At 43.0% G+C, this 24,270-nt stretch overlaps 1 protein-coding gene across 2 annotated transcripts in view; it reads right to left on the bottom strand.

Annotated features, from left to right (window-relative positions):
* igsf21a (immunoglobin superfamily, member 21a) overlaps nt 1–24,270 on the bottom strand; it is a 370,289-nt gene that overhangs the window by 157,639 nt on the left and 188,380 nt on the right. For both annotated transcript variants that reach the window (XM_033627706.2, XM_033627704.2), the window contains exon 3: nt 5,280–5,401. In XM_033627706.2, the coding sequence (XP_033483597.2) occupies nt 5,280–5,401 (122 nt within the window). The remainder of the gene's footprint in view (nt 1–5,279; nt 5,402–24,270) is intronic.

A 24,270-nucleotide genomic window follows, 5' to 3' on the forward strand; every position in this document is an offset into this window, starting at 1 on the left:
ACGTGGGCAGCTCAGCAGCGTTGATGGTAAAAAGAGAGGCAGTGAGGGTTGGGGACAACCTCATCATTTGGTCACCCAGAGTAGGTACAGTGGCTGTTGGCTGGCTTTGTGTCAGCTGTGTGTATACAGTGAGGAGTTTGAAGCTGTTGGTTTTTATCATTATGGGCAGACGTGGCCTTTTTTGCATGTTTGTGGGGGTAATCATAAAAAGAGAGTTGTCTTCATATTTAGACGACCAAACCTTTCATTTTCTTCTCGCACAAGCAGCAGCCCACGAGCTGATAATGCCCACACAAAGCCCGGTGGCACTTCAAAGCTGGAGTGTGGGACTTTTCCACACAAAGGAACATCAGCTGCATTCAAGCCCTTGTCAAACAAGTTCACAAAATGCTGATAAACCTATCACTGCCAGGGAGAGCTCACTGCATTTCACAGTATACCTGAGTTGTGGTGTGAGATGTCTGTTGCATCTTTCCTGCAATGATGCACTGGAAGCAGTGTGTTTTACTTCAACCAGCCAGAGCTAAAGGGGGCAGGAAAGGTTGAGAGACTGTAACAACGGAGCAGCAGCTGAGTGTGGCGGAAGCAATGGGGGAAAATCCAAGGAAGCGTCCAAGAAAAGCCTCTGGAGTGGATGCTCAAGGTTTAAAAAAAACACAGCACTCAGAGCAAGGATTAGAGTTAAAAAAAGACTCGAGGAGAGCGCTCCTAGGGGCGGGGGAAAGAAATTACACTCAAACACACCACCACTGACTTTCCCAGGGACCCCATGGAGTATTACTAGACAGTATTCAAAGACGGGCACATACCTGTGTTCTTCAGATTCTATTTACTGCAGCTGTCAAATGTATCACTATTAGCTGTCTTGATCCAGACCCCCCTACTCATGCAATCTGATTACAAACACTATGGGAATTGTATTGTATGGAAGAGATCACTCATTACTTACACTTGCAGACAGTCACATTCACAGTCACATAAGTTCAGTGAATTTCCAGCACAGAGCTTTTATTTTGAAGCGCCGTTTTCTGCTGTCGAGAGAATGACTTTCAGACAGCTACTTGACAGAGACAGCAAACTAGCTCAATGACATGGCCAAAAGTGAGTGTGACACAGAATGTTTTAAACTGTGGGACCTCGAACTACTGACTAAGGAGAAATCTGTTGCTGAATGTGGATGTAGGGAGTGGGAAGATGTGGGGGGGAATGTGTAGTCCTGAATATTGAAAATAAAAAAATTAGTTAAAAAAACAAAACACACCACCACTGGGCTGCATTTACACCAAATCAGGCATTGTGGTGGAAACACTGTCGTTCAGTTCATTTCAATTTGGGGAGTGCGTCTAGGCTATGACTGTGGGACCCCAAGGGATGCTGGAAATCCAGGTGTGCCGTGGGATTTTGTGATAACCAAACATTATTATTACAATATTTACAGGGCCTTAACAAAATGTTGGGAGCTCATTTTTTGTTGACTGTATCAGTAGGTTGTGCACACCCATTTCCTAATAAAGAGGCAACTCTAGCAAAAAAAAAAAGTAATTTAATTTCATTTCATTTTAAAAACCCTCACGGGGAACCTATTTGTCCTTGTCCGCGCGTGGGAATGATAAGTGTGAGACATATCAAAGGCCCTGATCGGTGGCCAGTGTGAGGGATGATAACATTCAAAAGGAGAAAGTCGTGAGTGGTACAATGGATTGCTTTACTATATGGAATAAATTACAACAAAGCACCAGTGAAGACGACCTTCCCCTCAAAAGAAAAGAGAAAAAAACTGTCAGCAGACAGTATCAAGAAAGCTACTTGTCTTATTTTTTCCAATTTTTATTGGCTCATGTCGTGATAAGAGTGATAACACATGTTGATGATAAACAAAAGCAATTCAGATCTTTTAACAAATGTACCTTATATTCAGCCGCTGAGATGGAGAGATTGGCTCTCTGTAGCTTCTATAGCTGGTCTCCACCCTCCACTCCCTCACAAATGGGCCATTTAAGTGACACCCCCACACCACCACACAACCCTGCGGCTAATCGCTACAACGTCTGATTTGGTGTGATGCAGTCTAGTCTCTAACACTGGTAAAACCAAACCTATGCACGCCCTTGATGTGCTGCATTCATCATTTCTGGTAAATTTAAGGATCTTTAAAAAAAGACAAATAAATGCATACTCATGCTCTTTCATGATTGGAGCTTGAATACTGGAGGTCCTCCAAACTTCAAGTGTCATCAGCCACATGCAAGATCTGTCATTAGCCTTACAAGGACTAATCTATGCATTGGCACTTAAATACAGAGAAAGTTACAGCTGCTTCCAGTCTTTGAAAGATTGTGACGAAAAGCTGTCAAAGAAACACAATACCAGGCAATCTTAGATGAAGTCAATATCAGTGTCACTTCTGGAACTATCTAATAATTGCATGTGAGGGGGAAAAAAATAATCTCTATCGCTGTTAGTCTATTATGGCACAATAATCACACGTTGCTGTGAGGAAAGAGTATTCTACAAAAGGAGAAAAGGGAAAAGCTAAAAATATAGTTTTCCACAAAATGCTCAGAGTTTATAAAAGATACAGAATATTGAGGCATTCATTTTTTGGTCGTACAAGTGGATTTGTCAGACTGCTACGGCTTTGTACAGACGATTTACCATTCTCAGGTGGAAATGGGAGATTATAGCGAGCAAAAAATTCAGCTTTTTGCATTTCTTAGTAGTCTTGAGCCTCTGTGTTACACCATGAAAGTGGGACCGTGACCAGTAAGAGGGAATTTTTTTTTTCTTGACTGGAAGAATGGTGTGACTGTGGCAGGAGTCCACATTTCTCTCTGGCTGACTAACACAGGCTAAGCATTCTGATACAGATCCGGATACAGGTCAGCGCAGGCGGCATCCAACTGTTTCTGATGCGGATTCATTTGAAATCCGCCTTTCCCTTCTGTGTATTAGACTTTGTCTCACTTCCTGTATGTATGTATGTATGTTTGTATGTGTGTGTGTGTGTGTGTGTGTCCGAGCGTGATAGGTTATGTTTTCTGTTTGCGTGTGCATTCATGATTCCATGTCCGTGTGCATGTAAGTGTGTGCGCCATTCCATTGTGATGATGCCTACTCTCCCAAAGGGATAGTAGGATTGTCCAGATAAATCATCCTCAGCTGGGCAGCCACACCACACATGGGAAAAAAAAAGAGGGAAAAAAGGAGGAGAGGAAAAAAAAAACAGCGAGGTAGGAATGTACATGAGCAGAATCAAAGAAAAGCAGCAGAACAAAGAAGGGATGAAAGGGAACAAGGAAAGAAGGATTGCTACAAAAGGATGCAAAGAGTGAAACGTTCCAGCTTTAAATGAAGTCGTAGGGTGCAATGTATGGCCAGCACTTCCTTTGTGTTGCTGAACATTCAGACAGGGATGTCTGCAGTGGGAGGAGAGCCAGAGCAGAGGGAGCAAGAAATGAGGAGATGGGCAGACAGCTGCCAGCTGTATTGTTGAGGCCCCGGGTAAAAGAAGACAGTCCCCAGGACGCCTTAAACGTGTAATCAAGCCAACCACAGCCAGATGACTCCTCGTCCTACTGCTCTCTCTTTCTCCGTCTCTTGCTCTCGCTCAGTAAAACCTGTTAATGCATACACAGTGGGGCTGTGTATGGATCATAGAGACTTGAAAGATAGGTGAGGCAAGCAGCTGCATGTTCACCTCAGTGATTATATGCCTGAGCAGGGCTGTGCTACATGCACCACTGTGGCTGGAATAAGGACCAACCCGACCAGATGTTGGCTAAATCTTTAACACTGAACTCTTTATCCTGAGCAAAGCTGCTGATTAGAGTTCGCCGATGCCTCCTGTCCTCATGTAATAATGCACTGACCCCTTTGCCCAGTCACTCCTGTCTGGCCTGGTCTGACCAGCGGCAGATGGCTGGGAATAAAGTTGTGTAGCACGGAGCAGAAGGTCATCTCGGTGTATTTACCTTACACGGCATCAAGAGGTCGTTTGATTACAAAGCAAGTTTGACATATTTTGCAATTTACTAATTCGGCAAAATAAATGGAGCAAAAGCAGGTAACACATCACGAACAGAGTTAAAGGAATGCTTCACCCCACAAATGACCGTTGACGTGTGCTTTGTGGGACTTTGGTGTTATAAAGGGATAGTTCTGATCACCAAACTGATCGAGGCGGTGGTAAACCAGCAGCTCCCATGTTCAGCAAGGTAAAATTACTGTTTTTGTCAATGGAGTGTGGCTTTCAAGATAGCATGATGAAGTTTCACTTCCAGTTCAGTTTACCAACAGAAATGGCTGTTTGTTTGGGAAGCACTGGCATACAACTGGATAATCTCCGAGAGCTTGTTATCCCAGAAACAAATGTCCACTACTCTGAGGTCCAGTTTCTCCGAAAATACACACTCCCTGCAGTCAGACAACCGAATCACTAGAAGAAATGTTTGCATTGTAGCCTACGTTTCTGTAAATCATAGATCCATTACATCTGTACATTCATTTGTAGTGGATACGTTGAAACTTTACATTTCTTAACAATGCAGTGGCGAATGTGAGTTTCGGTTTAGACACGAAAACCACTGGGTTATGGTTAGAAGACAATCATGTTTTGGCTAAAACACTCATGTTTGGTGGCACAAAAGCCACTGAAAAAGAAGGGATGGGTCGGTAGAAAAAACCTGGGTTCAGTGACTCAAATGCAGCTGGAAACGCTGTGAAGGGTGTGTAAAAATACCCAGGATCAGTGGCTTAAACACAGCTCAGAAACGCCCCCAAAGGGTAGTAAAAACACCCGGGACCAGCAGCTCAGACACCACTGGGAAATGCCATGAAGGATCGGTGAATACACCAAGGATCTGTGGCTCAAACGCAGCTGAGAAAGGCAGTGAAGGATTTGTAAAAATATTTGGGATCGGTAGCTCACATGCCGCAGGGAGTGAGCATTTATGAGAAAGAGGACTTTGGAGCAATGGGCGTTTGGTTTTGGGATAACAGGCTGTCAAAGAATTGGGCTATCGGTCCAATGGGACAGTTTTCAGACTAATGGGGCTTTGGAATCTTGGGCCGTTGGAACAATGGCATGGCACCACACGTGGACTCCAAAGACTTCAATTCATCAAGAATTTCCCCGTTTCTTTGTTCACTGTGGATGCATAGGAGGAAAACAATGTTTTTTCACAAGGGTGAGTTATTTATACACAAATGGTCATTTGGGTAAGTATTCCTTAAAGGAAGTCAGTAGTCTTGTTTTAGAGTCAATTGATTTTGAGGCTCACCGGACGGTTGATTGGTACACGAGGTCTTCACGCCTGCGGTAGTCCTCCATGTGAGAGTAATTGGTATTAAACATAGCATCGTAGGTGAAGATTTTCTGCTTGATGGTCCCTCCATCTGTGACCTGTGAAGCAAAAAAGAGAGAGCATTAATAAGATGATTCCTCTAATGATGGATGGGACAGGGCCTACCCTTTGAGCCCCTAGAGCTCCTTCTACGCATAAACTGTTGTCCCATGGCCTGGAGTGTAGATAGCACTCCTGTCTGCAATTACCTCATTGATTCATTTGCAGCCATGATAAGCTCATCCCTTATAATGTCTAAAAGCAAGGGACTGAAAAGCTGCTGACATGATAACATCAGCAAGACAGTCTCTGAGGCGTCTGACGGTATGTGTTCGTGCACATGGTTAAGTCTTAATGAAGACTGACACAGTACGGTGTTATGCATGTGTCAAGCAGTCTGCTTTCTGCAGAGGTAATGGCTTGTGACGAGATACTGCAGAGGTAGGGGGATAGGATATTCAAAACACTGGTCTCATCTTTTTTTTGTGCATGGCAGATGATGGAGTAGTTCTTTCCTTTCTAATATTCACAGGAGTGTTAAAGTCACTTAGCATTTGAATGACTGTGATTTCTCCTCTCCTCAGAAGCCACAGACAGCCATAAAGGAAAAAGGGTGACAGGATTTTAATGGAGCCACTAATGCTGCTTTGAAGAAGGAAATTGTTGGTGGGCCAGGGATCCTTCTTCCACTTGCCAGTGAAGATGCTATCGTTCTGATCCAATCCAATCCCTTCAGTGAGGTAAACAACGTCAAAGCATTTCATGATTAGTCCGTATAATGTATAAATTACACGTCGCCTCATGAAGAGACAAAGCCAAATTGTGTTTATATAAGCAAACAATTGTTCCCTGTGAGTGTGGGGTAACTCATATAACCTCTTGCCTCTGGAGAAAGCACACTGCCTGGGGCTTAGTTTGCTAAGTGGTACTGCACAGGGAGTTGACAATGCTGAAACAACCAAAAGCAAGAGCATGGGAATAAATCACCTGTAACCAATAAGAGAGAGGCTGTTTTTTTTTTTTTTTTTTTTTACAGATTTAGAATACTAAAAGGTCAAAATGCTTTTGCTAAAGCATTCCTCCACTTGAGCATATGATTTTATACTTTTGTGACACCATTTGGCGAAGAAAGGTTTTGGCACCCTTGTTGAGGACCTGGGAGTATTGTGGCCATCTGCTCATTTTTAATATCAGTTCACACACACAGTTCACATCATTGCTCGATGTAGACACCCGGCCGTGATGCGGCTTCGTTTCTGAGCTGCAGAACAGGGGAAAGGCAACAGGAAAGGGTCAGCCTCTAAAAGCAAAGCCATGTTTGAAAATTGTGCTTTCCAACCACCCAGACTTGTGCCACCACTGTATTTACAGTAATGGACCTTTTAGAAACACCACCATGGGGAGTCAAGAGACATTTCTGTCTGACATGGCTCTACAACACCTTATGTGACAACGGTCTCGACAGAGCTTTAAAAGAATGCCGCCCTTAACTTTCTTGATGTATGACACCTATACAGAAAGCTGAGAGGCAGCACATTTTTACTGGATTAATAATGAGATGTCACAGACACGTAAAGTGATATACATTGTAGATTAGCACAGTGTGGGGCAAGCATTCATAAAGACAAATTACGCAGCAAAACTGTCAGTGAAATTGGAATGGTTCATTTCCAGTTACTTGGTTCTATCTTCCTCAATTTCACACAGGAACAGTGCTTGGCCAAGCACCTGTGAGACTAAATCAAAGACATTTCCATTTTACAGAGGGATTTTTCTCATTTCTATTTCCAATCTTCAAAAACGTATCCCCCTTTTTTTTTCCCTGTCAGAATAATTTGCTACCACTAAGTATAAACAACACAAGTCAGACAATAAGTCAAATAATTGTTTATTGATGCTCATTATTTTCTTGCTTGTTTGGAGCAACCCAATCTTTCAGAAGCACAGCAGCTTCAAGTCAAATTTAGTTTTAGGTTTATGCATCATGAAGATGTAAGCTGCTGTTTTTCACATTTGGAATTAGCATACCAGGGTTTGGGGGAACTGTAATAACTACAAAACACAGAACTGAGTAGGATACTCTGGAAATCATGCACATTAATCACTGCAGAAGCATTACATGAGCGTGTGTCTGCAACAGAACAGCCAACACTACATGTTGCATGCACTGTTGTGGATAACTCGTTATAAAACTAACACTTAATATTTTTTGCCATGTCAAAGTAATATACCACATTGTTAACAGGATTTTGATAAGATTATTACATGTCATGTTCATAACTTTCATGGACAGAATTTCTAGGTGCGGCCGAGTGGCGGAGGGTGTCAGGTTTGGTTCGTCCCTGCTTTTTGCGGATGATGTGGTTCTCCTAGCCCCATCAAACAGTGACCTCCAGCTCTTGCTGGGATGGTTCGCAGCCGAGTGTGAAGCGGCTGGGATGAGAATCAGAACCTCCAAGTCTGAGGCCATGGTCCTCAGCCGTAAAAGGCTGGATTGCCCACTCCAGGTCGGGGGGGGGTCCTGCCTCAGGCGGAGGAGTTTAAGTATCTCGGGATCTTGTTCACGAGTGAGGGTAGGATGGAGTGGGAGATTGACAGGCGGATTGGGGCGGCGTCAGCAGTGATGCAGGCACTTAACCGGCCGTTGTGGTGAAGACGGAGCTGAGCCAGAAAGCGAAGCTCTCGATTTACCGGTCGATCTACGTTCCAACCCTCACCTATGGGCACGAGCTCTGGGTAGTGACCGAAAGAACGAGATCGCGAGTACAAGCGGCCGAAATGAGTTTCCTCCGCAGGGTGGCTGGGCTCAGCCTTAGAGATAGGGTGAGGAGCTCGGACATCCGGGAGGAACCTGGAGTAGAGCCGCTGCTCCTCCACATCGAGAGGAGCCAGTTGAGGTGGTTCGGCCTTCCGGATGCCTTCTTTGGGAGGTGTTTCGGGCATGTCCAACCGGGAGGAGACCTCGGGGCCACCCCAGGACACGCTGGAGGGATTACATCGCTCGGCTGGCCTTGGGACGCCTCGGGGTTCCCTCGGAAGAGCTGGCAGAAGTGGCTGGGGGGAGGACTGTCTGGGCTTCTTTGCTGAAGCTACTGCCCTCGCAACCCGGACCCGGATAAGCGGAGGATGACGAGTATGAATACTAGTACTACATGTCAAGTAATGCATTACCACCTGAAATGACATGTTTATTTTTTTATTTTTCATTCTTCCACATAGCACCACTTCCACCAGTGTGACACTAGAATCATAGCAAAGAATCTTGTTTTTGTATCTTGTCCATAAACTGTATAAAAATATAATAATATAATATAATTGTGCCATGTTTTTTTTTTGACTGCCATTTTGAAGCCTGAAGTAACATTTTGGCCTTTGCCATCTTGGACTTTTGGAGCCAGAAATGACCATATTTTGATGAGAGGGTGGAGCTGTGGAGAACAGAGAGGTGGATCTGACCTGTCACTCAAAGCGACCACGATCTTAATTATGCATAACTTTACTAAAATTTCTATGGGGCAAGTTGTATAAAATTTCCACCCCCATTCAGTGCTTGTGATCGGCACATCTGGGTGATGCTGTCGAGTGTGTGTTAGCATGTTGGATATGTTTCAATCCATAGACCCTACAATGGCGGAGCAACACCAACACACTGTCCTGGTCTTATAAGCCCTGAATCCACAAAACACTTTTGGTATAGTACCTCTGGAACCAAAAGTAACCCTTCAGACATGGTACCTAGACCCTAGGTCCGCTTAGCGTTTCCACTTCAAACAGTACTCTTTCATGTGGGCGGGGTTGTTCTCACTCACTGATCCATCCAGACAATAAAACAAAGCGATAACCATTATGTGTGAACATATGAATGGGCCAGATCTATGCAGGAGAGCCTTCACTTGAATATAAAATATCCCCCTCCACTGGATTTGTAATGAATTGCAATAAACTGTTATTGGTGATACACTACTCCACACTGACAGTAACACTGGAGGTGTCTTATTACTTTCAAATGAAAATAACTAGTGACATAAACAATATTACATTTTAAGAGTAACTTGCCCAACACTGGTCGCATGTGTATGTACACACTCTGCAAATCAATGGCAGCCTTTCAGCTGACCTAAAGCAGCCACTGAAGTGTTCAGCCCTCAGGCAACAGTAGCTGTGAACAACTGACTGTGCGACTTTACACAAGGCCCTGACACATTTCATCAATTTGGGGTTGACAACATTTCAGCTTGTTAGCAGGTAACAGTAATATTTAGTCTGCTCATGGATTTTAGAAAAGCACCAGCACTGGATCCTCTGAGATTTGTACTACAACTGCATCACCTCTGTTGGAGCTACATCTCTGAGTTGGCCCGAACACGATGGCCTCAAGGTAGTTGTTCAAAGTTCTCATATGGATGTTGGTCAGGTCTAAGATGACACAGACCTTTCATATGACTAACCTGCTCTATGTGTTTGTGAGCTAAGCTTGACTAAATTCCAATAACCTTGGCAGCTCACTATGGCAGCTTTTCCATCATCGTAGCAAACACCTTACACACAGTGGCACCCCAAAGGAGGGGGCCATAGGGGCCCCCTGACACGATAGCTGACCCCCTTCCGGCAAAAACAATTGAAGGCCGATTGTACTGTCTGTAAGAGGCTGTGGCGTGCTCATATTTCAAGCAAAGGTGGTGCTATCATATGAAACTAGACAACCTAAGGCATCCATTGGTAGAAGTCATTCTGGCACATCTTGTCAGGAAGAGAGGAAAATAACAGTCTGTATTAGGCTAGATTTTGGCGAGGGAACTACTGGCATGGCCATTTTCAGAAGGGTCTCTTAAGCTCTCACCTCAAGATATCTGAGTCAAAATCTGGTTGATGGGTACCTTTGACTCCCACCTAACTTGAGAAACTTGTTCAGAATAAATGTTTTGTTCCTCACAATCACTGTATTTGTTCAAATTAAAGCTGAGTATTGATCTTAGCAAAGAAAAGGATAACAACCCAATTTGAGGAACTATGAAAAGACAGGATGGTTGTGTAACTAAGAAAGTTGACTGTGCTACCCCAAGCACATCAGATAATTTGTATTTTTAACTGCAAAATAAGAAATCAAAGTATGTCATTAAGTGATCCCTTAACTCTCCACATTGATATAGTTTTCAGCTTGCCCATATTCAGTTATGGCTTTTGAGTTTGGTTTGCCACCCAGAGGTTATGGCCCCATCTGGCCATCCCCAATATGAAAAATTTCTGAGGTCGGCCTGCTTAGACACACTTTTTCTTTTTTTTTTTTTTTTTTGAAAAACACAAACTCTAACATAGCACAGTGTAAAGGCCCTGACACACCAAGCCGACGGTTGGCCTTCAGTCAAAGTCGGGCCGTCGGTGAGCATTTGTCACCCTAGTTCTTGTGGTGTGTCCTGCACTGTCGGCACTTCGGCATCGGCGGCTTTTCCGCTTGATTGAGCATGTTGAATTGGTGGCGGAGTTTGTCAGTGAGAGATCACTCTGATTGGCTGTTCAGGTTTTAATTCCTTGCTCCTGTAGCAAGTGAATCTGCATGTAGTGAAGCCGGGGCTAACCGGTGCTTCCTCCTCAGGCTCCACTTCACTCAGCTGCCCCACAGACCCACTGCTTCTTCCCACTTTAACCTGAATAGCCGCAGCATGACTGGAGGGAAGCACAGCCAGTTAGCCTCCGCTAGCTTCCCAGCTAGCCCCGGCTCTACGTTTGAATCCAACCGGAGCACAGAGCCCCAGTTTGTTATTCAGGTTAAAGTGGGAAGAAGCAGCGGGTTTGTCGGGCAGCTGAGTGAAGTGGAGCCTGCGGAGGAAACACCGGGACCACCTGGATGTAATAGTCCGTGGAGGTGCTGCGGTGCTCGACTGCACAGATAGGAAACTCCTCGGCTGACAGGATGTACCACTCTCTCACTCCACTACTTTGTTTATCTCATGCATTCCTCGGACTTCCGGTTTCCCTTTTTTGTGTTATTTCCTCTCATGCAGGCGCAGAACCTACGTGTTACTTGGCCGTTGGATGTAGTCTTTGTAGTGTGTTCAAATGCAACTGACACAGGGTGATGTGAGGCGACGTAGACGGTGTAACAGTTGGCTTTTGTCGCCGCTAGCTCTTTGATGTCGAATTGGTGCGTCAGCACCTTAAGCTGTAGGTAATTTCCAGTGTTGGGGGTAACATGTTACAAAAGTAACATGTTACGTTACAGTAACAAAGTAATATAACATGTTAGCAACAGAATTTCAGGTAGTATTATTACATTTACCACCCAAAATAAACTGTTTATCGCTCGTCCACTTCACTCCACTTCTGCCACTGCGCCACCAGAAAAAAAAAAAAAACATCCCCCAAAGGTTGTTGTGTGTTATCATGTCACTACCTTACTTTTACAGTCTAAGATCACTACAGATTACATCACAGAAGGGTGCCTGTGATCGGCACAGCTGGGCCATGTCGCACTTTGTGCTATCATGCTCAGTGTGTTTCCATTAATATAATGTCTACAACGTATCCCGTTCTGCTTTTGCGTCCTAAGCCTGCCTGATATCAGCGAGAATAAGGAGCTGGCCTCCGGTTCTTTTTTTCGTCCAGTGATCAGCACATCTGGCCTGGGTAATGTTAGAATATGCCAAGTGTGTTTCCATTCACATCCCCTACAACTGCAGAGCAACACCGGCACACAGTCCTATTCTTCAGCATAACTCTCCGGTGCTGTTGTAGCTGACCGGCACACCAGGAACCAGCAGGTGGGTCTTCCAGCTCCTGTGTATTAATTTGCGCTCGTCATAGTGACTGACTCACACGCCATTCTGTTTGTTTTGCTGACCTTATCATTTGTTTATTGTGTTTCATATCATAGGCCCACAAATATTTATCCATATCTCATAATTATCAGACGTTGATCCTCTGCCTGACCCTCGCTGTGTTCAAGGCTATTTAATTGTTCTGTATCATCACACTATTATTAATATAAGCAGTAGATTTCAATACAAAGTGGTGACCACTGTATGTGAATGTATGAATGGGTCAGACCACTGGATTCGAAACAAACTGTAATAAAGTGGAGCTTCTGTGCTTTGATTACCTGCTGTAAAGCTACGTGACCCTCATCCAGTAACTTATTACTCTACACAAAGAGGAGCATTGTAAAGTACCTTATTACTTTCAAATGAAGGTAACTAGTCATATATAATATACATTTTGAGAGCAACTTGCCCAACACTACTAATTTCCAGGAAAGATCCTTATATTCATAGTAAGTGCTTTTCCAGTGTTGGAAATACAGCTGGGTAGTTGGTGCGAGCAGCAATAAGCTTAGCTAGCAGAGCTGAAAAAGACAAAGCATTCTACAGACAGAAACTCAAACATCATTATCACAATCCAGAAGAAAAAGACATCAAAGTGTCTAATTGCCAAGTGATCTCCTAGAAGTGCTGTGGAAAAACACCACAGCAATGAAGAAGAACTGGGAAAGATACAAGAGTGTGTGTGTTATTTCTTCATGGATTAAATATTTAGGTTAATGTTACTTTAATTATTATTTCCGATCAAATGAAGACATGTGACATTCATTATCAGTATCTGAAAGTCATTTATTTCCCATCTAAGCAACTGACAGTCACAGAGAACTCACCTTGCTTTTATGGTGTAAGGGAAAAAAAGACATCACTATGCTTATTTGCACAGACGAACAAATGCATCTACTTTACACAACGGTTTGCAAATCCCCTCTATGAAGCTCACTTCCTCTCTATCCAAACACATTGCAGTTGACTCTGGAGTTACAAAGCTTCATAAGCAGATGCAGAAATGCTCTGCTGGCCCTGAAGTACTGAGGTGAGTTGGAGACATTTTCTAGCCGTCTTCTCTTTCACAGTCCATCTAATCCAACAAGCATTACAATTGCTTCCATCCTCTCCCTGAAAAACCTGCTGGATAATGTAGGTGTCAGATTTCACGTTGTCTGGAAGCCAAAAGGAGCAGAGAGGAGATTTCTGCCTCAGACAGGTCATCTCTGTGGCATCCTCTCTTTATCTATCCCTCCTTAATGATTTCACCTCTTAATTAAGAGTGACCCGTAAACCCCAGTGTAATAAATCTGAAAGAATCTGCACATCAGTGGATGTCTCCCTATCCCCACAAGGGGACCTGTTTGTGGCATAAATGACTGACTATGGATGGAATAGAAAAGGGAGAGATGGGGAGGGGAAAATGAGAGCCAAACTGTGCCAAAACGGCTGTACAAGAGGGAGGGCAAGAGGGAGATGAATACTCTTTGATTGCAGGAAAGCACCGTTGGGGAAGCAAAGCTACAACTGCTTTGTTGAATCCAGGCCATGCAATGCATATGAGGCACAGAGGCACCAAACCTCTCCAACACTCGGCCATCTGGAGATATGAAAAGACAGGCTTGGGTGGTAGAGAGCGAGCTACCCCTCCCTTGTCTGCATTGTGGCAGATAGTGGGTACTGGCTCAAGGAATAGCCAGCAGGCAAAAGAGGAGTCCACGACAGGTAGCTGACAATGGGGTGAGTTTGAAGGTGCTCAAAACAGGGTCCCTGTGCATCTCCTGAGATGTGATAATGCCAAGATCCCTCCAGACGGAGGGGGCCCTGTATCCTCGCTGGCCAGCCAGCTGAGCTGACTCTCTAATGATGCTGCCTATTATTGGGGTCAGATTAGGACTGGGTCTTAGGGGTTAACCAAAGCCCTCCTCCCTCTGCCTGTCTGGGCTGGGCCTATTTATAGGCTGCAGCTGCATCAGCAGCCACTGGAGGAAATTCAGCAAACACACTGCAGGCCAACTGTGAGCGATTCAACCTGAATCCTGCTTCATAATTTCAGGCAGCAGTCAGAGAATCACTAGAGCAAGTCTTTTTATAGTATTGTTCAAGCTGGCTAGGAAGAGAGATGAAATGTGAAATGCATAGCATTTCTAAAGATATTCTAATCTCCATGTACAAAGATATGGAGGACCTCATGGAGTTAATGTTATGCTAAGATAGGGCTGAGTAATAACTATGTTCTCCACGTGGTGTCCTCTGAGTAGATGATAATGGGTTTTAAAGACACGTTCATTCATATTTTACTAGCATTTCTTTGTGATCTGAATCTACAAGTCTAACACTTCCATAAGATGAACAGCAGCATGGCTCAAATAATATCCTAATGAGATTTATTCCCATTCAGTGGCTCATTTAAAGACTTAGACAAGCAGCAACAAAAGAGATGATCAGAGCATTGTCATGAACCGGCTTGGCACTTTCCTTCATATCCTTGCTAATTTGCCTAATATTATTATCTTACAAAGTGTCTTTTTGAAACAGGGCAGCAGCATTGGGAGACATTGTCTTACTTGCAAAATTGGTATAATTGCTGTACGCATGAACAAAATTAATGCAGAATCCAGGCATCACTTCTCGGAGTAGGAAAGGACGTGCAAGACCTTTTGTTCATACTTGAAATCAAGTTAGTTTTACTTCTAATATTTATTAAAGCTGTGGTAGAAGTCTGGAAAAGGCAAAAAGATGACACAGTGTGAAAATATACCCTCCTCCTGCAGCTCACCCCTCTTTGTCCTGTACCCCTCCCACCAGACGACCAGGGCGTATGCACGTGCTTCATACAGTCACCCAGAGTTTCCCTTACGTGGATTTATTTAATCGGATTTCATTGTACAGTTGCCGCGCTCTCCCTCTGTCTGTTTATCAGACCACAAACAAGACATGAATTAGCAAGCTAACATTTGCAACCCCGCTGTCCCTTCATCTCGATCCTGCTACTGTGGACTGCTGCCGCATGAGGAAGGTTAGCAGCAGCTCTGGAGACGGATCTTTGGTTGGTGGCTGTTGCAGTTCAAATATGGCCAGCACAAACCCCCACAGCGCCAGGTGTCAAAGCGGGCTGGTGGCCAGCGGCAGCACCAGGTCTAACCTGTGTAACGGCAGCAACAGAAAGTTTGCTGATCTGGCAAGAAGTTGGGGATGTTCAGTCCCTTGGAGCTGGGGTTTGCTCTGGCTAGATTTGTCTGTAGTGCGGGGAGTGAGGCAGAGGACACACTCTGATTTGAGGCTCTAGCTAATGTTAGCTACACAAACATGAACTTGACACCACAATCCTGAGCCATTGGCGCTGATTAGCAGAGGGCTGAATGACTAGCAACATTTACGCTCTATCTCTGGACAAGCATTTTGTTTCATTTTTTGTCAAACTGTCTTTTAAGCCCTGTTTCTACCCAACACTTTCAGTATGGTACCTTTGGAACCAAAAGTAACCCCTCAGACATGGTACCTAGACCCTAGTGTTTCCATACTGCAAACAGTACTCTCGTCGTCACTCACTGCTCCGCCCAGCACTCACTGTATTTCCTCATTACTGGTGACACAGATGGAAGTCTGCACCTCGCTTATTGTCCAAAGAATGAGACTGCACGCCGACATTTTCAAAACAAAATAAAGTAGGCTGCAATGAGAGTCTCTCTCCATTGTGCATTGAGTCCTTACCAGGCAAGCTCAGGGTTTAGTGTTGCCGGAGCCCACAGGAACTACGCTTCACAACACTTTTTTTTCTCCGGGTGAGGATTAAAATGTATGCAGTTCACAGAAAGTGGTCAAAATTAATATATATAAACCACTGAACATCCACTCATTACTAAAAGTGTATGTCATACAAAAACTAAAGTAAAAGTCAAACTGAACTGTACGGTACTGCTCGGTGGAAACTGGGCTTTAGACTCTTTTTTTTTGGGTTGCTTTGCAGTGAAGGCAGCTGTTGCCAATGCTGGAATAGCAACTTTGTCTGCCATTAAATCAGGATTTCACTAAAGGGATGTGCATGAGCATGAGCATTTGTAGAACAGCCAATAGGAACACCCTCTTGTTGAAATGACAAGTGATTTGCCAGAGTCTCCTGTCACGGGCTAGATTATCTAAAGCCTGAAAACAGAGCCAAGAGGAGGTGCAGAAGTCTAGTTCTCTCTTAGACCACTTGAATTACAATATGCTCAAAGTTTATTATGTTGTTTTTGCCCATCGACGCCCAAAATGAAACTGCTTACGCCAGCTTTAATGTCTTTCATTTGTGATGTTTTTTCATCACAGACTATTTTGTGAATTGCAAAGCCTTGTGAGGACCTTGTTAAAAACCAAATGATGCATCTGATGCTCATCCTGCAAACAAAATCTGTTCAATATCTTGATGAATTTATAGACGGTAGAATAAAACATAAGCAAAGAAAACACAAAATATTTAGAAAATAAATAAAAAGATGATTGACATTATGTGGCGAAGCGCGAGGTCTTTCCGTTCCATTACATTCAGAGACACATGTTATCTCTCTGAGCCTTTGAGCTACTGTAACAAACAGGCAGACAACAGCAATGCACACTGGGAGACGTGCAGTATGTGAGGTAAGGGAGTGCTAAGGTACAACAATAACACACCATGCCCCAGTGAGGTAAGAGATGAAATTCGCTGTCATTGTTTTTATGGAGCACAAAGCATTATATACTGGGGACAATACAGAAGAAAGTGTTGCAAAGTGTTGTAGCTAAAAAAAAAGAAAAAAAGGTGTAATAAACGGAAGAAAATACGATGCAGCAGGATAAGAGTGCATCGTGTATTAACTTTATTAGTCTGCAGCACTTAGAGCTGCCAAGTGTAACTAGGGGGAACGCTGAGGTGTTGATATGGCATGCCTGCTGACTGAGGAGGTCCAGAAGTGATGGCTGTGTCTGTGGATGTGCTGTGTAATGTTGATCTTCATTCAGTAAGCAGATCCAGCAGCAGTGGTGGCTCTGCCTCTTAACCTGTGCGTTTACAGCTCTGCATGCTGTGCCCCCCCACTGGCTGCTGAGTGACAGAGGACTTGGTTAAAGGGATTTCATGCTTCAAATGACAGGCTCCTCTCCTCCCTCTGTCTGTCACTACTCCCAGTGGGGGACTGCAGCTAATTCAGGCTGGTAGCTAACCGATGGTGCAAACATGTACAGTACCTTTGATGCTCAGATTTACTCATCATGCGATGCCAATGACAATTTAGACAGATGCTGAGTGTGCAGGAAAAGTGAGTTCAGCAACACCTATGCAAAAAACATTGGTTCAAAACTTGACAGGAATTCAACAGGCTTTAACACATTCAGTGTGATTCTGGGAGATTTATTAATAAACTCGCCAAGATGGTTCATGGCTATGTTATGATCATCTCTTTTGTTACTTTGTGTGAAACATAATGCAAATTTGTGGCTGTTATTGAGTCCTCAAAATGACTTTTCTTTTCTTTGTAACAGCAAACACATTGCAGTGATTTTTAATGCACCAATTTATGGTGGAAATGTCTTTATGTATTAAGAGGGAAACACAACATTTACGCAGCAGGTGACAATTCAAAGGATCAAAATATTATAGAATATAACGCAGTAAGGCTCTCAGGCATTCTGTGTTCGGGCCAGCAGTAGCTCAGCCCATAGGGACTTGGGTTGGGAACCTGAGGGTTGCCAGCTCAAGTCCCTGTCCAGACCAATTATGGTGCATGGACTGGTAGCTATAGAGATGCCAATTCACCTCCTGGGCACTGCTAAAGTACCCCTGAGCAAGGCAAACCCCCAAATGCTCGGGGTGCCTGTCCACAAACAGCCTCCTCACTCTGACATCTCTCCATTTAATGCATGTACAGGTCCTGTCAACACATTGTCACTCCGACCTTGTCACATATTGACGTGCTTGGTCATGGACTTTCCACGTCCACATATGACGTGCAAGGTACCCTGGGTGTGTTGGTTGGTGACATTCTGGGACGCCGTGTCAAGTTCTGTTACATGCATTGTCTTCTTTCAAAATACACTTCTGTTTTCACAGAAAATTGACTGTTTACATACAGTCTCTTTCAAAATAAAAGCACTATGTTTATACAACACTGCAAATTGACGTTTTTTTTCCTTCAACAACTAATGCATGTGGTTAGGTTTATGCAACAAACACACGTGGTTAGGTTTAAGAAAAAAGAACAGGGTTTGGCTTTATAATTTTACAGGCCATGAACACTGCTCTCTCGGGTAAAAGCCTGTGTTTGTTGGGACCATCCACAAACCCTCCTGCCCACCCGTTGGACTTTTGCCACCTTAACTTTCTACATGTCCTGCTGCGTTTCCCCCTGATGCCGCCAGGCGCCGTTAAACTATAACGGCAACCGTCCCTGTATCATGCTGTCGTTAAAGGAGCCCTTTTTTGTTGGTTTCTGATGCCGCAAATCACTGCCCAGGTGCCGGATTTCAACGACTTCAGAGTGAGACCGAGCTCATCCGGATTGCGCATGTGTGTGTATTTCAGACCTATGTAAATGACAGCAGTGAAAAAATTAAATTTGAATAAAGTATCTTCTTCTTACAAATATTTATCATCCTGTTTAGGGAATAATCATTTTTATTAATTTGCATGCGGCACCTATTCACATCAATGATTAATTAATTTATTATTTATTATCATTTCTGCGATTATGTTGGGCATTTCAACATGGGGGACGATGGGGATTGAGTATCTTTCCAAGCCAGCCTCTAGTGGCCATTCGAAGAACTGCCAGCCTTGGAGGCTACTGCTTGTGGAAAACTGAAACTAACTGAAAACACCTGTAATAAGGCATAAATCTCAGCGTTGTGTGGATGATAACCTCCAGGTAAAGTGCAGCTCACAGCCACTTCCTGCAGCGTTTGAGTGGGAGGCACACACACAGGAAGGTATACCTGTCAGAACACATCTAGTTGACGGAGCCAGATGAAGCTACAGCCTCTCACGTGTTAGCAAGAAATGGCGAAGTCAAGCATAGTTGCAATATTGGGTTAAGAAGGCAGTACTCATTCTAGAGGATTAGATCTGTTAGTCATTTGTGTACCATTGACTAGATAGTGATGGACAACAGTGTTTGTATATATATATATATATATATATATAGATAGATATATATATATATTTTTTTTTTTTTTTAATCAAAATACTATGGACAGTTATGTTGACCTGTTCGATCATCAACCATTCACTTTAATTTTCAATCAGACTAACGATCAGTTGTCAGATTTTCTGAAAGAGCTCCTCTCTGTGTGACATAGAGAATCTAATTTTTTCTAAATATAAAACATTTATTAATTCCTACAGCCACATATCAAATGTTGGGAGCTTTTTAGGTTTCAAAATTGTACTCAAGACGGTCTTACAACATGGTTTAGCCCCCAGTTATATAGCTGAGCTTCTGACTACCTTTGCTCCAAGTCGTGACCTGAAAACCTCAAGCCTACCATTGTTAGTCGCCCCTAGATTGAGGATGATAACTAGAGGTGACTGGGCTTTTGCCATCAAGGCTGTGAAGCTCTGGTATTCTCTGCCTGAGGGGGTTAGCCTGGCTAGCACATTATCTGTTTTTAAATCATTGCTTAAAACATGATTTCATAGGACAGTTTTCCTTTTTACTGCCTGATTTGTAACTTTTGTGTTTTATTTCCTTTCGTTCTTATTATTACTTATTTTTGCCTCTGAACACTATTTTTCTTTGCTCTAACATTTTTTCAAATATTGAATTGCCTTATTTTTGTGCACTTTGTGAAGCACTTTGTAACCTTGTTGAGATAAGTGCTATACAAATACATCTTATTATTATTATTCCTAAAATGTATCGTCATACTCAAGTTTTGTCAGTCAGCGTAAAAAAATTCTTAATCATATGGCATTAATATGGCACTTCATAGTCCAGTGCGTCTATGCGGGGGTCTTCAGTATGACAGGTTTGCAGTACCCTCATCTATAAGCACACACAGGGTACAGAGGGACATCATTATAACAGCAGACATTTTCTCTGGCCCGTTATTGGTGTCACATGCTCGCGCTCTGCTGTCAGGCATTTTCATTCCAATATTACAGAGTCCAAACAGGTTGTGATTGGCTGCTGCTGGAACTGCCAGATTACATACAAGGATTAGAGCTGGGCTTCATGAAAACTGTGCCACCAACAGGAACAGACCAGCTGCATTCAGCTGCACCCTGGAGGTAGCAGGGTGAGGGTCAGGCGCAGCCGGGGTATAAATTCAGGCAGTTAAGCGTTATGCAAGCGTGTTATCTAAAGCCATCTGAGACAAGGCCATCCAGAGACGGTTATTATGGCTGTCATTCTGATGAAGACAGGCTGTCTGTGGGCTGACAGTGAGGAGGTGATGAGATCAAAGCAGGTCAGGCTTGTTGGAGACTGCTGATTTACAGTGTACTGGTTATTATATAGTTTCTATATATAGCAGAGCTACATAGCCTGGGTGAGATTAAAGCAAACAAAAGTACCAAAAAATAAAAAAAGAAGAAGAAGATGGAAAATGTTCATTTTTTCTGAATGAAACTGAAGTGGTGCTAGAGTTTAGAAACACGTATGTGACTGTGATGGCTCTGGTTCATATTTCAAGAGTGGCTTGGAAAATCAAGGCAAGGAATCACTCATCTACCTCAACAATTACCACTGAGATGCCCTTAAGCAAAGCTCTTCTAACCAAATTGCTCAGTGAAGCTGATTAGCTAACAATAGAAAACGGCTCTGTGCAGCTCTCTGTAAATGCTAACCATTTCAGAAGCACCACGGATGGCACAGCTGAAAAAGGGCTACGCATGCACAGGAAATGCCCCTCGCTGATAAATAGAGAGAAAGCATTTGTGCCACAACTCTACAACCACGGCTATGTGTACTGTAAGAGAAGGGTATTTACTTGTTATCGTGCAAAATGTTCTGAAAAACAACACATATGAAAGAGAACTAAGAAGAAAGATAACACACCTTCACACACAATCAAACAGCACAATAGCAGGTATTGAAACTAAACAGAGCATCCAATTATTGCAAAGCTTGCAAAGGCACAAGTGCGAGGTACAAGGATTGCATAACTTCAGCAATTAGTGGCGCATTATGTAATACAGTGACTCCAACTCCATATCACAGAGTTCCATCAAGGACAGGCAGGTAATGAGATGCAGCACCGGGGGAAGAACATCATTGTGGGCACTTGTCCTTAATCTGTTTGATCAATGTGCATTAAGTGACTCCACGTTCACGCCTTCCTTTGACAATGTCTTTATTAGACAGCTGGCAGGCAGAGCAAGTACTGTAGGACACAGAAGGAGAAGTGAGGAGAAACTTGGATATGCATTGGTGAGAGAAAAATACAATATAGTATAAAAAAAAAATCCATTTCCTTTAGTCCTTGTATGAGCTCTTGAAAATTAATACATTTGTTAATAAGTAAAACAGAGATATATTTTAGTAATCTGTTCTGACATTGACCCCTAATAAATGCAGACACTGTGATGCATAATTTTTAAACGAATTACAGAGGACCTATTATGCTTTACTTATTTTCTGTCACAAATACAATGTTCATATTAAACGTGACCAAAGTTTCAAATAATGAAGTAAATTTATGTGAAAGTAATCCCCGTGAGCAACAACCTCAGGCTTCAGACCGCTCTGAATACCCTGTTTCCAACAGTTCTTTCTACTTTGATCTATCATGATGGATTTCTTTATATGGTCATCTGCTCCATCTGCTCATCTGCTAATGGCACGCTGCTGCAAGTGTTTTCAATACGTAGTCTACACTGCTACATGACGCTACATGCTAACACCAGGGAAACATGTAAACTTGGTTAATCCTGCTGGAATATGTTCAGTTAGAGTCATGTTGCTACCCGTGCACTCTGAAGCGACTGCCTGTGAAAAACTTTTCTGAATGTTGAAACTCCAGACGGGCAAAACGAAAATCATCATCTGTTGTGTGGACATACAAGAGAATAAATCACATGCAAAGAGTGCAAGATCTGTGTCTGCGCCACGAAGCAACACAACTAAAGTGTTAAACCAACTGAAAAAACTACTCATTCTACAGTACAATGAATGCATGAAGGCCAGATTCCCATTAATTCCCGTCCTTTTCCAGCATCAACTCAGGCATTTATAACAGCGCTGTCACAGTACTCTGACGTGCACAACAATTATACGCGGTGTTACGTATCCATGGAAGATGCACTACATTCAGGTGAAGAGGAACCTTATTTTAAGTCTTATTTTGATGCCAGCATTTGTACATTAGCAGGACTGCAGCACAACATGGAAGTAAAAGCAGTGCTCTGTTTATTTGAATGTGAAAAAATTTGCGATTGTCCCTAAAACAGTGAATCATCTTGAATCTTGAATAACTGTAATTTCAGTATTGTTCAAAATAATCATAATTATTATTTTGGCCATAATCTTGCAGCCCTATGTTTGGTTGTATTTAGAGGCGTTTATTGATGATTTTTAACAGGAGAGAGTGCAGCTACACAATTATTCCCCAGCTGCCAGTACACTGCTACATGTAGCTACATGCTAATGTCAGGGAAACATGGAAACTAGGTTGCTGATGTTAATTTCTCCATGATTTTGGATCGTATTCCTACTGGAACATGTTCAGTTGTGTTTAGAAGATAACGTTGATGATTTTTAAGGAGAGAAAGTGTTGCTATACAGAGTCACATCCCGGCTGCAAGTTCACTGCTACATGTAGCTACATGCTAACGCCAGGGATCCACTTAATCTTGGCTGTCGATGTTAATTTCTCCCCAGTTTGGATCATATACCTGCTGGAACATGTCTGGTTGTGTTTAAAAGCTTATATTCATTATTTTACTGCGATAAAGTGTCACTATACACAGTCACTCCCTGGCTGCAAGTTCCCTGCTAACGTCAGGGAAACATGGAAACTTGGTTGCTGATGTGTATTTTCTCCATGATTTTGGATTGTGTTCGGTTGTGTTTAGAAGATAACGTTGATGATTTTTAAGGAGAGAAAGTGTTGCTATACAGAGTCACATCCTGGCTGCAAGTTCACTGCTACATGTAGCTACATGCTAACATCTTGGATCCACTTAATCTTGGTTGCTGATGTTGTACATTTCTCCCGAATTTGGATTGTATACCTGCTGGAACATATCTGGTTGTGGTTAAAAGATTAAATTATCTTTCTGAGATAAAGTGTCACTCTACACAGTCACTCCCTGGCTGCAAGTTCCCTGCTACATGTAGCTATATGCTAATGTCAGGGAAACATGTAATCTTGGTTGCTAATGTTGTCAATTTTTAAGGGTTGCTTTGTATTACCACCTGGTGGTTAACATTTCTGTTGTTTGGGGGCGCCCAGTGGCTTAGTGGGTAGAGCAGGCATCCCATGTACAAAGGCAATGTCTTTGCTGCAGCAGCCGCAGGTCATCTCTGTTGTTGGTTATGAAAACATTTCTAAACATAGCACATCTTACCACTTCGCATTTTCCTCCAAATCCCTGTCCATTCCCACTCATCACCATTTAATGAAGTCACCTTAAATAAATGCACAAAATTTATTTTTTTGAGGAAATGATGCACAGATGTGAACACTGTCAACAGACACCAAAATACTTGTAAGTCCCAATTCAGTCAGAGTTTATGGTATCTAATGGAACACATGTGACTCTGGTTGTACAACTATAAAGATTTTATTTTATTTCACATGTGGTTTGTTCCATTCATTACGTTTACAGCCCTCTCCCCCCCTCTCGGAGCTGCTGTTTTTGCTGTCTGAATCACTGTGTTTTGCCCATCTGACCTCCAGGCTACTGCAGCCTCACTTCACCCTGAGCCACTTTGTACCCAGAACTGTACTCGCATGTTGCTTGATATGCAAATTAAAAGAATTCAAACAAATGAGCATGACGAGTCTCAACACTGATAACATACTGTGTCAAAGTCCATATAACTTATAAGCCTGAAATGAAAGCCGTGTGGCAGCATGTAATTAAGTGGCTGCATATGTGAGTCGTGGATGTTAAATGTGGGGATGATGGGAGTTTGAGGTTTAGAGAAGTGGAATGAGTAACGTTGTCCTCT

The sequence above is a fragment of the Epinephelus lanceolatus genome, chromosome 1 (assembly GCF_041903045.1).
Source record: "Epinephelus lanceolatus isolate andai-2023 chromosome 1, ASM4190304v1, whole genome shotgun sequence".
NCBI classification, from domain to species: Eukaryota; Metazoa; Chordata; class Actinopteri; order Perciformes; family Serranidae; genus Epinephelus; species Epinephelus lanceolatus.